The sequence below is a fragment of the Siphateles boraxobius genome, unplaced genomic scaffold (genome assembly GCF_051911475.1).
Source record: "Siphateles boraxobius isolate OS27281-9 unplaced genomic scaffold, OSU_SipBor_1 20, whole genome shotgun sequence".
In the NCBI taxonomy this organism is placed as follows: domain Eukaryota; kingdom Metazoa; phylum Chordata; class Actinopteri; order Cypriniformes; family Leuciscidae; genus Siphateles; species Siphateles boraxobius.
This window is the reverse complement of record NW_027508811.1, coordinates 10,852,501-10,868,826: the sequence shown is the minus strand read 5'-3', so window position 1 is coordinate 10,868,826 and position 16,326 is coordinate 10,852,501. Positions and strand designations below refer to the sequence as shown.

Genomic DNA, 16,326 nt, shown 5'->3' with positions numbered 1-16,326 from the left:
TGTTAGTCTTTGTCGGGGGTCTGGCTGGTTGAAGTGTTGTCAGGTCAATGCATCACTGGTAACAGAATCCCCCTCTTCTGGTTCTCCTGAGACTCACTTTAAGAGCTCCTTCAGTGTCGCCCCCTCCCCCAAAACCCTTTATGAGTCCGTTTCCTTGAGAGTTCTGGCTGAGTGACTTACCTGTGCAGGTGAAGCTATCCTGACAAACAGATAGTGTGTGAGTGTGAGATTGACTGTCACATTCAGGTTTGCCACCGGAGGCATTTCACAGCAGTTTGTCTGTGCCAGAGAATACAACACTTTTGACATCAACACTTCTAGTCCAATATTCATTTATTTGTTTCATGGTTTGCAGTTGGAGATATGATTTAAACAGAACATCAGTGAACAGAAAACCATTAGCTATATCCAGAGCAGAGAATAGTGAAATACTTAGAAGTTGGATAAAAAAAAAAAACTTTTTTTGTTTTATTCTGACCTTTAATTAAAAAAGTATTGACCTCAACCAACTCGCATCATTTGAGATGTGTTGTGTAGTGTAAAGATGCTTTTGCTTTCCATTTATTGTGATTAAGAAACTTCAATGTGAAGACTGTCACTGAAACAACAAGATGTTTAATAATGACAATGTGGTTGAGGGTATGATATATGATTAGCACTCTTAAAAGTAAAGTTTTTTTTATAAAATGGCATCAGAACCTTTAAAATTCATGGAACCTTTCTATTGCACAATTTCATTATAGTAGAAAAAGGTTCTTTAGATTATTAGTTCTTCACACTAAGAAAAAAAAATATTTTTAAGAAGTGTTCACTGAAAGGTTCTTTGAGAACTAAAAAGGGTTATTTTATGGCATCACATGTGAAAACCCCCTTTTGTGTGTGTTTAAACTGTTACTCTGATACCAAAATGTGGTCTATACCAATTGGTTAAGAGAAAACAGAATTGGCTACACAAAAATGAAATGCAAATTTTTAGGATTTGTATTTATCAGTGTCTTGTTTTGTAGAAACATCCAACAAGAGGAAAGCAGATGTATAAGGAATGTTTATATGTGCGAAATATAATTAGACTGTTGATTAAAACCGCAGCTGACTGAAATCAGGCAGGATTGGCCATTGTTGGAAGAATTCTGGGTTCCTGAATTTAGGTCAGGCACAATATGATATTTTGTAAAAATCACCTGTGTTTATGTTTTGTCAGAAGTGACAGGGAATAGCCTAATAAATATTCCTTCAAAATCTCTTAAGATAGATAGACAGACAGACTTTATTGAACTCCAAAGGTAAATTTCTGTTGTGCAACACCCTGTGGCTCCAGGTTGAAAGGGTGTCCCCTTCGTTTTTGCAATCAAGCCTCTCTGCACCCGGAGAATGTTTCTAATTAGGGCCCGGAAACTCTCTGCTCACAACCATTTACACTGACACGAGACTACTATCGAGGTAAGAGAGACAGAAAGAGAATATTCCAGAAACTTTAGCTTTCCTATGCAGAGCTGGAATTGTCATTTTTCATCTGTTTTAAAAATGCAAATCTGCGACAAATTAGATTTTTTAATCTTCAGTTAGGCTATTTTCCATTTGTTAAAAATTGTCTGGCAGTGTCTGTAGGTTATAGTTTTTACTAAAAAAAAAAAAAAAAGAATAAAAAGGTCACAATTGTTTTAAATTAGGTCGACGCTGTTTTGTAGTGGTTTGGGTGGACGACGAGGCGTTTTGGGTGTAGGGTTTTTAGAGCGGAACTTGCGGATAGTGTCAATTCTCAGTGTCCCAGAACTAACAAAGAACAATTTAACTTATTAACTAAAAGAAAGCAATACTTTCTCCCTCTCTCTCATTTTCTCAATTTTTTTTTTTTTTGTCATTTGTCATTGTAACGAACTAATAGGCCTAAATGTTTATCAAACTTAACGTTAAGGCTTAAAGTGACTCAATGTGTGTGTGTTTGACCAGTTTTTTTTTAACTGAATAACGGTCAAAAAGTCAAACTCGGCCCTGCGCGCACCCTGGCGCCTTGGCGTCTCTCTGCCCCTCTGCTTAAGGGCCAATTTTTCTTGTTGACGTTTCAGGCGTTCTCATTTTTCACGCGCCCATGCCCTCTTCCGGCTTGGACGTGTCACGTGGATTGACATATTTTAATTATTTTGAGGCTTTGAGCGTGTTAATAAAAAATATCAGAAGACGACTATACACACAAAGACAAATGGAAAGTGTTGATGATGTGTCGAAGATTTTGACAATAGGCTAGCCTATGTGATAAAAAAAAAATGTTGTTGGAGAGCCACTTTTTACAACTACAAGAATGTAGTAAATGTAGTGGATACACCACACATTAGGCTGTATTTAATTAAGAGAAAAAATTAAGTACGAAACGAGTTTTCACATCCATAGTTTAGTTGAAGATGTTTGAAAGCCAATGTCTTTCTCATTAAAATCCCTGCTCTTAATCACAGGTGAATACGGTCCAATACAGAACAATTTATATAAATTAACTTTGATTAAAACATCATAAATTATTAAAAGTTTATGCATCCAACAATAGTGAGAATACTCTTAAATATTGGCATCGCTGCAGGTTTTACAAATTTAATGCACTTTTCCAGTAAACTCAAAATTCTCAAAACTCAAAAAAAAAAACTATTTTAAAACTCCCCCTTTTTCTAATCATTTGCAACAGAATAGTTTATTATCAGCAAACGTCCGCTCTGCGTCATAAGGATATGCGGTAATGCCGTAAATATTGGTTATGTTTATAAGTCTTTGCGCTTAATCCTAAGATCCTAAATCCACAAGGCTGGATGTTAGAGATCCCAACAGTGAATCGTGGATCTGATGCGGATGTCCTTGCATGCTGTGCACCGAATGCTGCGCACCGAGACCAGGCATTGGGTATGCGGGAGCCACGGGAGTGTTGATGTTCCCCTGCAGGAGGAGCACGGGGTTGTGCTCGGGACTCTGCGGCGGAGAGTATTCATCCTCAGAGCTTGACATCAGCGACTTCACTCCGTCGAGCGGAGACCGCTGGCTCTGCTTACCGCCAACACCGTTGTTTTCGCTGTTTTCTCTGTTGGATGAATATAACATTTTAACATATTATGGGCCTATAATTGACATGTCATAGGCCTAGAATTTGGCTACATAGGCTATTAGCCTATTAGATAGTGTTTAACTTTAACAAAGTGTTATGGTTTCAAAATAGTTTCATCTTACATCGGCTAAGGACAAACTGATGCTTTGTTTTTAAAACAGGAAAAACTGTTTACGCACTTATGTAGGCTAGGCCTACATCGCTACTTCGCGTATGTCAACATGTCTAAAAAGATAACTGTCATCATAGATTTACGAAAGAAAAGTTTCTAGAATTCGAGACGATTTTAGACAATGTATTACAAAACTCAAATCAAAATGTATACTGAATCAAACTTTCAAAATCTGTAATTAAATTATACCCTACGAATATGAGCCTAAATAAATTCTCAGTGCAATAAGAAAAAAAAACTTTTCCTTTTCTCTTGTTTCGTTCGTTAGAGCAAAAATATTTTTTTTAATCCTAACCAAAAAAGAAAACTTAATATAAAATATTTCTACAAATTATAAAATTTGATCGTGTATGGGTTAAATGATTAGGATAAAATTTGAGTGACTACATTATGTCTTTAATATAGTTAGGCTATAGGCTACATTTGTCAAATAGTGTTGTTCTCACAGCGCGTGACTGCAATAATTAACTTTTTTCGCTTTATTTAAAAAAAAAAAGGTGTTCATGCGCTTCAGTTTGCATACTCTCAAAAACTGTAGCCTGTATTTTATGTTTATATGTTTATTATTATTATTATTACTTTTTAAAATCAAGATCTCACCTCTCTTTTGCCTCGGCTGCCCGGTCTCTTTGCCTCCTGTTTTTAAACCAGTTGCTGACCTGTGTTGTGGTCAGTCCCGTTGCGTCCGCCAGCTCCCGCTTCTCCCTTGGAGATGGATAGGGATTGTGCGTGTACCATTCACGCAGCACACCCCGAGACTTCTCCTTAAAGCAGTAACTGGTCTCTTCGCCGTCCCAGATCGTACGGGGCAAAGGGAATTTCCTGCGCACTCGGTATTTGCCCACAGCGCCCAGCGGGCGGCCCCGCAATTTTTCCGCCTCCACATAGTGAGCCTTCAGCCACAGCTGCTGCAGCTTCGGGTGGTTGTGCGCGGAGTACTGGTGGCTTTCCAATATCTTGTAGAGCTCACGGAAATTTCCCCGGTGGAATGCCACCACGGCCTTCGCTTTCAGAACGGATTCGTTCTTGTGGAGGTGGTCGCAGGCTGGCAGGGACCAAAGGAAACGTCCGAGCCTCTCCAGGTTCCCACCCTGCTGCAGCACCTCGCAGACGCACGCGACCTGCTCCTGCGTAAAGCCGAAAGAGGGCAAGATTGACATGGCGCCCCGATGGAATCCACCAAGTAATACTCTCCTAATCCAAGGCTCTGTGGGTATTCCTCTCCAATGAGCCCCGGGACAAAAAGCCCAGTGCCACGTTTATCTGTTGATGCAGCTCCAATATTAATAACCGTCTGTTATCCGGTTGTGTGGCACCACTGTCACTCTTCTGGGGTGCACACGTGAGATTCTGATGTGGTTTGTCCGTATGGATATATAACAGAGAGACCCATCACAGCGTCATTCCGTGATTAGCTCGCCCCGGTCTGTTGTGGAACCGGCAGGCAGAGCAGAACTGCGTCTACAGATCCGTTCCGTTTCCTCCCCGGAGGGCGGACGTCAAGGCCTGAAACTGGAGACCTTGAACACACACACACACGCACGCACATACTCACTCACACTATACCGTTAATAGGCTACTAATCAATTATTAAATTATCACAAGCACCTCCACAGCTTTGAATCCGCAGCATTTACATCGCCTTCTGTTTTTCTTGACATCACAGTGTGAATAGAGATATAGGTTATTTTAATTATAAAATGATATGGTTTGCACTTATGCTTTATTTTCAGTTATTAGCTATTATAGATTAATTCTATAATTTATTATTTTATTAAAAAAAACGAGCAATGTGTGCGCTTAATTGGATGGCATTTTCACAGCTTATCAATGTGGGCCAGAAGGTTTGATGATGGATTCAAGAGTGTCAAAGATGCTTAAAGGGAGATGCAGAAAAGATTTACATCTCTGAATATTTTTTTAATTCAGTCTCAGTTATCGTAAATTAGGTAAATATATTCTAATATATTACTCCTGCCTTCGTTTTACCAATTAATAAATTATAAAGGCAACAATATATATAATAATTAATAAATGGGGAAATAATTTCATACATGAGATAACATAGCATTCTGTCTTGCGTCAAAACACGATATGAATTATACCTGAGGTCTTATTTCTGCCAGTTGAACTTCCTGAAGCCATTGGCCTTGAGAAAGAATGACCTTAGTCTTATTATTTAATTATGCATTTAATACAACGTCTTAAATCTATACAAGAATTCGACTTTATTTCTATTAGTGTTTCCTGATAACTAGTCATAAATTGCTTTGATTAATCCATTGTAAAAGCCTCTCTTAAAAATGTCACACAGATCTTAAAAAGGTCTAATCAGAACAAAGTTAGGCCTATTCAGATTGATGCCATATAAAAACCTATAGGTTACAAAGTTAGCCTATTTGTTCGGATTTATTTTAAAAACCGTGTATGTCATTTAAAGGACCTGAAGAACATTCAATGAAACGCCTATCTTCTTTTATCTCTTATTTTAATTCAAGAACACTACACTTTTATATAGCTATATTTATATATTAAAGAAACCTTTTTTTTAACAGTGTATAGGCCTACTGTTTTATTTTTTTTAAATAATTATATTTAGTGGAAAATACAATAAATAATCCCCGTCGTTGAAGCATTTGCTCTGTGTGGTTTTGTAAGGTGTGTCTGAAACACTATACCGATCCATTAGCGAATAACTTGTGAGCTTGACGAGCTCTTAGTCTCCCGGTCACAGCTCTTTATCTCTCAAGATATCCGTAACATGACACCGGGAAATCCAGCTGGTCCGCCTAAGGCTGGTTATTTTTTTTCTTTAATATTACCTTTTCCCCTAAATTTTAGAACGTTGGGAGGATTTTGGACTCTAAATATTCCCTAATGCTAATTAGTATCTGTGTAATCTTTAATTGGCCCCTTTAACACCTGTGAAAACAATCATTCGTGTTCAGTCGAACCTGGGCGTCATCCGCCCCCTCTTTTTTTTTCTTAATGGTTTTTAATGCCTTTGAACAGTTTACTCTGCAAGCATGTGTTAACTGCATTTTAGAATAATATACTTCTAATTCTATGAGAATCAGAATTGTAATTAAATTCTTAATCTGAGCTCCTTCTGGAGTCAATAAAACATAACACAAATGTAGGCTACATGTAACATATTGCATAGTTTTTGTACCATCACACTTTGTTTAAATTAGTCATGAATTATAGCTACACCTAGATCAAGTAAATATTAATTGTTTTTGTAAATGTGCAGTAATGGGAAGTGTGATCGATATGATTATATGATGTGCATAAACATATTCTGAAATGTCTAAATTTCTGCGTAAATGCTGGCTGGTCTCCTCGGCTCTGTCCTGAACTGTACGTGGGTCGATGGCTTCTCTGCTCAGGTTACGGTAGTATGTCCAGCACAATGCACCCCCTCCATCACACCAGATCCTCTACCAGCCCCCAGGACGGCGTCGTGCCCGCTCTCAGTTCATGATCATTTCAAGATGTTATGGACTAACTAACAGAAGCGCGCGCGCTCACGCACAGCGCGGCCCCAACGTTGCCATTGAGTTGTGATGATACAGAGCGAGGGGCACACACACACACACACGCACAAAACATCCTAATAAGTGCAACATAAATGTCACCATATTTCATGTTTAGTAGTCCGTGCTCCACCACTGTGAAGGTGTAAACGGTTTTCTTTTCACTGAGTGTGTGTTTATGAGTTTTCTGTGAGGTGTAAATGAAAGACCGCTAATTAGACGTTGTTGCAGCCGTTTGAGGGGGAAAAACAATCTAGTATACTATTGCATATTACCAGTTAAAGGAATATTGATCAGATAATGGAGCTTTTTATTTTAATTCGTTTTAAACAGCAGGGTTTTTTTTTCAATAACAGTTGCATTGTTGAATGCGTCAAAAACGTCAAAAACGTAAAAAATACCATATTCTTATTATTCTTTCACATAAGTTAGTCTGAATTAAAATTATTTGAATGTTTCTGATTTGGATAACTACACGAAAATATTACCTATAGGCTAATATATATTTTTTTAAAGTGTAGTTGCTGCTTTAAAAAAATGTTTAAAAGTAAAATTAGTTTCGACCAATATGAATTTAATTAATGGTCAATCAAGCTGAAAAATTAAAATGAGATTGAAATGATTAGAATAGAATAAGTTAAATGGATTGATAAGCATATAAACCGCAAGATTTTCTTGTTGTATTATTACATTTTGTTTACAGTGCATTGCAATGGAGAGAATGTAACTTTGTTTCTTTTTTAGTCATTTGAGGATTCTAAAAAGCAATCCGGTGATGAGATTGAGAAGGTAACATATTTGAAACTAAACACGTGTATTGATTTACACAGAACATAATTAGACATATTAATCAAACGTTACGGGAATTATTTTGTGATGTCATTTTTTATTTAAACAGGCTCAATACCAATACATTTCTAAAGGAGAAAACAATATATTACTTGCATAATAAGTCCCAATAGCATTCATGGCAATCTCCAAACTCAGTGTCATATTTTCGTACTACAGGAAGAGGGCGCCAGCCAGTGATATCTATCTGCTTTTGCTACAAATAAACATATTACATGAAATGCCCTCTGTTAAATATTTATGATTTATTTCATATATATATATATATATATATATATATATATATATATATATATATATATATATATATATATATATATATATATATATATAATAGATAGATAGATAGATAGATATTACTTAACATAATATTTTTTGCTTAGTTTGTAATTGCACTGTAAAAAGTGATTGTTGGTTTTCACTTAAAAAAAGCAAGTAACCTGGTTGCCTTAAAGTTCATTGAAATAAAAGGACATTGGTTTAATCAACAGAAACTCAAAGTATTATGTTATCTGAACCACATTAATTATCTAAGATGTTTTGACAAAAAATGTGATAACAAATCATGAATATGAATATATATATATATATATCCTTTTCTTTTTTTTTTTTTACAGTGTGTGTTTCTTCTATTCACACTGCAGATGAGATTTCAGCTCAGAATCTGGAACAACAAGGTAAAACTCATTGAATGAATTTAAGAATAATGTCTGTCCTGCACTCTTACAAAGTGGTGTGTGTGGGCTGTCAGAAGAAGTAATGAAAAAAACAGTTGTGCTCTCTCACTCTGTGGTCCAATTTCACCAGGGGCATAGATTAACCCCTGAGTGTGTGTGTGTGTGTGTGTTTGTGCATGTTTCACTGAAATCCTTATGCTTATCCTCCTCACTTTTAATGATATGTGCCATTCAATCACCCTTTTTTCTATCTAACTGATGACATACCTTATACTTTATAAAGTTACTTATAAACTTTTATAAAGATAATTTCTCCAGACTAATCAAACCCTATAACCCCCTAAATTATTTTGTTTTGCATCTTTTTGAATTGTAGCAGCCCACAGCTGTTTGCAGAAACACAAGTTTAGGAATATCCGAAAAGTACTAGTGGCCTGATACTGCACAAAACGTTTGCTGTATGCATGAAAAATTTACCCCAAACACACTCTCTCTCTCTCTCTCTCTCTCTCTCTCTCTCTCTCTCTCTCTCTCTCTCTCTCTCTCTCTCTCTCTCTCTCTCTCTCTCTCTCTCTCTCTCTCTCTCTCTCTCTCTCTCTCTCTCTCTCTCTCTCTCTCTCTCTCTCTCTCTCTCTCTCTCTCTCTCTCTCTCGGCATACCAAAGAAATTGTGCAAGGCTGCAGAGTTCAAAGGTCAGTAAAGATGAATGACAGGATGACAGACTCATATCCCTGAAGGCAAAGAATGCAAGTTTGAAGATATGATTTGATATTATTCAGGCTTATAAGCAGTTAGTTGTAGTTCAGGTTCAACTTGTATGAGTTTAATGTTTATGCACATCACCCAGACCTGATCTGCTCAGCTTCAGACTTCAAACTGAGGGAAAATGTTTGCCATTCACATTCCCTTGTCAGCAAGTATATCTGGCACTCTGCATTTACATTTACACATTCACACTTATTGGTCTGGTTCATATAAACTCTCTCTCTCTCTCACACACACACACACACACACGCAGGTATGAGACACAGCTGAGGAGCAGCGTGTGCCCTTTCACCTCTCATTAGTGGGGGCGTGGGGGGGGAGGTTCAGGTTACAAATCCAGCTCTGTTTGCTATTCAGGGTTAAGTCCACCCTCTTTTTGAAACCCCCAAAGGTGAGAGGTCATAGTTTTTAATAAGGCTCAGTTTGAGAGGTTCATATTTTTTTATTACTGCTGCTCATTGATGCTCAGTGTGAGGTACGTTCGAGTAGTTTCAATCACCATCACATTTTTTCTTTGCATGTTGTTAATGCCAAAATATGACACAAAACCATTGAGCTCCCAACTCACCAAACTCTTCTCTCCCACTGCGTTCATTCTTGGAGCTGGTGTTATCTGATACCTGGCCATCTCTCATGGCAACAGGGTCACCTAGGCTGTTAGGGAACAGGTGACAATGCTCCTATTTCTTCTCCTCATACAATCTGTTCCAATTATCTCGCTCGCCCTTTTGTCCTGTCTTGTTTTCCTCTTCTCTGCGAGAGAGTCTGAAAGAGTCCCTGCAATACTGCCGAGATGATGGTGTATTTAGATTTGTTTGGCATCCAAACAAAATTTCAGGGAAAGGCTTTGGTATCGAAAATTGTTCGGCTGGCTAGCTTGAGTTTATGCGGTTTTAAAACTGCAACATTGCATTTGAGATCCACACAATGCTGTAAGTGCCATCTTTAACGGTCATTTACAGATCAGAGACAATTTCTCTGTCTGTTTCTCTACCTCCGTCTGGACCCCCCTAACAGGACATGACAAGGCCTCCAAAAATCCCCCTCCTGTTTATTTGAATTTAGGAGTCTGAGGCAAGAGCAGCTTGCTAACAAGCTCCAGACCACCAGGCATGTGCAAACGATCACCGCTGATTTTCCAGCACCCGGCCTGGCCTTTCTGTATCAGGTCTCTGCTTCACCTCCCCTCCCTGGCTACTTAAATCTTTTTATTTGCATGTTTCCTGTCGGTCTGAATATTTAACATCCACTGTAGACATAACATGGGAACACAAACAAATCTACGTTGAGAGTTTACAAGATCTCTCTCAGTCATGAATGAAATCACTCGGGTGAGGCTGTTTTTCCAGTATAAATATTTAATGGATCACATTTTTTTTTTTTTTTTTTTTTAGAAAAATACATTGACTCTAACATTTTTGTTCATGCTAAAATAATATTCACAATGCGGTTTTGCTTTCTGCTCATACATTTACATTAGCCGTACATTAGCTCATTTCACATCTATATCTTTTTAATTTCTGTAGAAGACTTTTCATTCGCCATCTCTGATTTCTAAAAGTCGTTTCTCAGTCCCAGAATGGCTGCATAGCTTTAGTCATGGAGTTAAATACTGCAGATGTCAAACCAGCACCAATAAAAAAATGAAATAAGAAAAATGGCACCCTGAAGACCAACCAAACGTTGACCTTCAGAAAGCAGGAAGGCACAAAGAACAAACTCAAAAGCAAAAACTAGATGCACTCGTCCACACAAACATTCTGACAAACACACAACTCACTCACATACACAATCATATTCACATTTTTTCACATTTACAACTGTGCTGGCATGTCCTGTGCTGACATCTATTCAGAAATTAGATATCTAAATTAAAAGCTTGATTTTTCATATAGTTATTGCTTTTTAGGTGACATTCAGTTTGAAGACAAATTCACATGATCTGCTTATGATGGTTCGCAGGTTCAAAACAGTTTGCATCTCAAACAAATCCAGTTGTTCTTAGTATATTTTGTGTACTGATATCACCCAACATCTGTCAATTACCAACCATTCTGACTCATCGCTTAATTTGTATAAGCAAACGTTGTGGATTTTGTATCGATATCTACTTTGCATATTATTATTGTAATTGGAAGATGCAGTCAACGTAATGACCATGACAATCCCACAAAGATTTTCACAGATTTTGTGTTTTTAATGCATGGGAATAAAGTGTGTCTGTGCATGTGTGTTTCCGTAGGGAGGTGACCTTTATGGTTCGAATCAGATGACACATGACCAGACGTCCACCTGTCTGCTAACCTCAACTCTTCTTGGCAGAAACTAGCAGGTGACTCTCATAAAACACACATATGTCCACACTCCCCACTGTAGGAGGAAAAGAGATGGAGGGAGCGACAGATAGAAAATAAGAGCTGTCTGCTACCTGTAGCTCAAAAATACATGTAAACTCTTAAAACAGTATATGAAATAATTGCTAGAAGGGATATGGAGTAAATTTGAAAAAATATTATTATTTTATGTACCAGGGGTTTTCAAAAGTTTTGATAACCATCATTCCAAACATTAATTCCCTTGGAAAGGGACCCCATTCCTAATATATAAAAATCAGCTATATATGTTTATGTATAAAGACCAAATTTCAACTATAATATTTTCATGTTAAATAAGGTTTTATATATTTTCTGAAAAATGTTTAGTTTTTATTAGGTTCCTTTTATGTTCTACCCACCATTTTTTTTTGTTAAATGCAGAGAAACATTTTTTTATTAATCTTAATCATTAATTGATTTTCAGCCAGTCTTTAGAAAGCAGAATGAAATATAATGAAAGCATAACATATTTAGTAAATTGTATTTAATGTATTTGTATGCATGTATTTATTTATTATTTACTGTGAACTTTTTATTTTACTATTTACCTTATTGGTAACACTTTACAATAAGGTTCATTAGTTAGCATTAATTAACTACATTAGTTAACATGGACTAATAACAAACTGCACATATACAGCATTTATTAATCATTGTTAATGTTAATATCAACATTTACTAATACTTTATTAAAATCTTGTTAAAATTAGTTAATGCACTGTGAGCTAACATGAACAATGAACTTGTATTTTTATTAACTAACGTTAACAAAGATGAACAAATTGCTCATGGTTAGTTCATGTTAGTTAATACATTAATATAGATTATTATAAGAGTTATCATTAATTTTGTTTTATTTATTTATCTTTTTTTTTACACTAGATTTTCCTTTAAACTTTTCCATGGCCCCCCTAGCACTCTCTTGTTTGAAAACCCCTGTTATACACAACTATTGATTTTAGTATAGCTGAAAAAAGTAACTGTGTGTGGAAAGAGCGATAAAAGAGGAAAACAACAAAAATGGAACACTTTCAAAAACTGTATTCTTTAGATATGACTTTGCATAGGTTCTCCAAACCAAACTGGAGTCAAACCAAGTGACAGATAGATGTACCAAAATAATTTAATACTTACATTAAAAAAGCAACAAAACATTTAGAGGCTGAAATCATAAAAAAACTCAATCAACAATCCAAAATAATGTTGTGAATTCAGTAAAAAGTATTTTACCTCCTTCTCCTCATAAGTTCAAAGGTCAGTCATTTCTTCCTCTATATGGACTGTCTTTAGTTTTGTCAGTTGTTTTTCCTCTTCTTCCTCCACTCCTCTCATCTCTCCCTTCCCTCTCTCTGAAACCGCACATAGGAAGTCTCCATTTAGGCTCGAGGTCATCTGGGCATCATGACCTCTGAACTGGCCGGTAAGGTCCGTTTGGGTGAGTAATGGTGAGCTTACTGTGAGAGTAGTGTAGTCTTGCTGGCTCGTTGTCATGCTGGTGTTAAGTGAGGTGGGGGAGTAACCCAGGTGGTAAAGGTATCCACGAGGAGTCTCCAAAGGTTCCTTCTTTACAGCAGACAGTGTGCGTACGCTGGCCAGGCCGTAGAGTGCCGTGCTGGGCTCGAGAGAGGTCAGCTGAAGCCTGTCCTGCTCCTCCACCCCGAGGTGACACAGAGAGGCATGAGCAGGAGATCTGCCTTCAACAACGCCTAGATGACAGAAGAGCAGTGAAAAGATCAAGCCCTTTTTTCTTTTCAGGTTTATGAGCTAACCCTGCCTTGCCATAAAGGGTCATATTATGTGACTTATAATGTAATGTAACAGTACTATAATGCTTAAAGTCTATTTCAAATAAATGCTGTTCTTTTGAACTTTCTATTCATCAGAGGATCCTAAAAATGTATTAAACAGCACAACTGTTTTCTACATTGATAATAATAAGAAATGTTTCTTAAGCATATCAGAATGATTACTGAAGGATCATGTGACACTGAAGACAGAGGTAATGATGCTGAAAATTCAGCTTTGCCATCACAGGATTAAATTACATTTTAAAATGTATATTTTTTTATTTTATATTGTAATAATATTTCACAATATTATTGTTTTTCAAAATCAAAGCCGCCTTCAAAACATGTCAAAATCTTACCGGCCCTAAATATATTTCTATTTTCTGATAAAAAGAAAAAATGATAGAAGATTATGCCACTTAGGTTTCCTTTTCAAGAATTACATTCTTTTACTGAATATTTTCCTTCTAATATCATGATAATTGTATCAGCCTGACATTTTTAGCATTATGCCCTCAAAAAATGATCAAAATTAATTAAATGTTTAATAATTAAATATTATTTAATACAAAAATTAAAACTCATCATAAGAGCGGTGTATTAACGTCATTGTACAAATGAGTTGCAGGAAACAACTAAATAAACATCACGTCTTTGACCTTCATAACAAACACAAACGAGACTTGTGGTCTTCTCATCCTGCTCAAAGGCATTATGTAATCCTTGATGTTTGATGAGGCTCACTCACCTTGTGTAACTGATGAGGGTGAAGAAGATGATGGGAGCTGCAAGGGAGGAAGTACCAGCTTGTTGCTAAGCAGCGAGGTCCCATTGCCTTCAGAAACCAAGTTGTAACCTTCAAGCTGCAAGCCATCGGACGAGGCAACAGTGAACGTCGAGCTAATGGACGTGGTCTGGTCCTGAACTGACACATCCTGCCTAACATCCTCTGCTTTCACCTCTACGTCTGTCCCATTCACACTGCAGTGAAATGAGGGGTACGCCAGAGCAGGGTCTGCCGTTACCCTTTTATCCTGTCCTGCACCATCCATCTCCACATCTGCCACTGACCTGCAGGCCAGGGACTGGAGTTCCAAATTCATGCCACTGAAGAGTACATGTCCTGTGGTGGAGAGAAAGGAAGGGGTGCCGTTGTGAAAAACAGAGGTGGGTGTGTTGACCGAGACTCCGTTAAAGATGACGGACGAAGAGTTCCTGCTGTCTCCAACCTGCTGGACTATAACCCCGGCCTCCAGAGCTCCAGAACAGAGAGGCACAACTGTATTACCCACCACCCCATCAGAACAGGTCGACATCGGACACGGGGACAAAGATTCCTGACCTTTACTGCTCTCATCCTCAGTACTGTGATTTCCATCTGATTCACTGAGAGAGAGTGAAAGACAGAGATATGAAGGACAGTAAACCTTTGAGTCTCCATCGCTACACATTTTTATTATTATTTTATTTTATAATTTTTTATTGCACACAGCTGAAATGAAAATGCTTTGACATAAATAAAACCGGGAGGTATCCCAGACAGCAACATGGTGTCTGCTCAGATCCGGCCCACATCTGGGCCGTGTGGAATCCTGGTGTACCAGATGTGGGCCGGATCTGGGCAGACACTTTGTTGCTGTCTGGGACAGATTCCAGTTTTCCCAAAAAATCAATTATATCATAAAAGCAAGAAAAAAATGCATAATTGCGCCACTGGGAAATCAAAGCAAATTGTAATGGTATTAGACCCTATATATATATTTATAATATCACAGACACACAAAAAACATATCTGTGACCATGGTGACACTGATATATTTTTAAAAAGACGAGAGAGAAATACTTCGGAAAATTTCTAATTCTATATTTCTAAACTGTGTGAAAGAGAAGATTACAGATGATTTTATTATTTTATACTGTTGATGTGTTTGGCAATATTGTATACAAAACACGGACACCAATAAAGTACTTTGAAAATGAAATGGGCAATGTTGTATTATGAACCAACTTTTCACTATTTGAACTGTACATGAGCGCGGATTGAGGCAGCTGCGGGAAGATGGAGACGGGAGCGCGCATAGACAAATGGGGAGGTGAGTAACCACTTCACACCGCGGGACCCCCTAGATCACAGACTTCGCATGTCAGAAGTAATCCTGTCTATACTACAGACTCTCTTTTACGCACGCACTCACGCACACCATTTGGCGACACAACCCCGCAATCACAGCATGACTTCACAAATGGTCAGCTTTATGTTCACAGTGTCCTTCGCTAAAACGGGGAGTGTCCGCCAGTATAACGAGGGGTTAAATTTAGCTGATATTTTAAAGTCCGATACAGCGCGATTCCTCCACTGCGCGCTGAAGACTATATTTCACAGTGACTTCAGCTGTTCAAACATAAATTCGTGTAGTTGAGAGAGAAGGGCGCGTTTAATGAATGACTGCAGCAGCTGTGTGACTCCGATAGGACTTCCACAACGCTCATGTGTTCCTCTTCACAGCCAGCCAACAGATTTTGCCAACTATTCTTTTTACTGATAACGTCATTACGTGGTTGGGAGCTTAAACACAAGACATGTTCTGTCTGTCTACACGAGCGTCTTTGCTAGTTGCGTCTAGACCACTGCGTTCTGGTCCATTCCTTGTCTTCCGTTTAAAAACATATTTCAGTAATGCTAAATTATGAAACCCCCAAGGTTTAGATATAGGCTTTCAAACATATTATTTATATTTAAATGTCATTTTAAACATTGGTGATCTATTAAACACTATAAAAGATAATGATGTTTGTCAATAATATTAATAATAAAATGCTATCTAAATTCCTGGCTGAGACTCTAAATGGGGTCCCTGGATCTGTAAAGGTTGAAAACGCCTGACGTGGCCTATTAATAACACATTTGCCACACCCCCACATGTGGCATTACAGAAAATCACAAGATGAATGAATGAGGCATGTAAAATGTCCTCTATAAAACAAATGCATGCATTTTCTGACTGATATTAACAAAACCACATGTCCAAACATGAATTGTTGATTATTCAGAGGAACTATTTAGTGTTTTTCTTTTGTTG

The 16,326-nt window shown here is 37.5% G+C and overlaps 2 protein-coding genes and 1 long non-coding RNA gene across 3 annotated transcripts in view; 1 reads left to right on the top strand and 2 right to left on the bottom strand.

Annotated features, from left to right (window-relative positions):
• Nucleotides 1-315: 315 nt before the first annotated feature.
• six1a (SIX homeobox 1a) lies at nt 316-4,866 on the bottom strand. Its single transcript, XM_077236693.1, has 2 exons — nt 3,858-4,866; nt 316-3,061 (listed from the first exon to the last, which is right to left on the bottom strand). Exons 1-2 carry the CDS (start codon nt 4,415-4,417, stop codon nt 2,770-2,772), a joined length of 852 nt encoding a protein of 283 aa, XP_077092808.1. The 5' UTR covers nt 4,418-4,866; the 3' UTR covers nt 316-2,769.
• Nucleotides 4,867-8,964: 4,098 nt separating this feature from the next.
• LOC143744956 (uncharacterized) lies at nt 8,965-14,022 on the top strand. Its single transcript, XR_013205933.1, has 4 exons — nt 8,965-9,011; nt 11,327-11,416; nt 12,825-12,894; nt 13,875-14,022. It is a non-coding gene; the product is annotated as an uncharacterized LOC143744956 (long non-coding RNA).
• Nucleotides 10,425-16,326, bottom strand: part of six4a (SIX homeobox 4a) — a 7,580-nt gene continuing 1,678 nt past the window's right edge. Inside the window, exons 2-4 of the mRNA XM_077236692.1 lie at nt 13,995-14,632; nt 12,690-13,165; nt 10,425-11,454 (exon numbers count right to left, since the gene is read on the bottom strand). Of these exons, the coding sequence (XP_077092807.1) occupies nt 12,708-13,165; nt 13,995-14,632 (1,096 nt within the window). The 3' untranslated portion in view covers nt 10,425-11,454; nt 12,690-12,707. The remainder of the gene's footprint in view (nt 11,455-12,689; nt 13,166-13,994; nt 14,633-16,326) is intronic.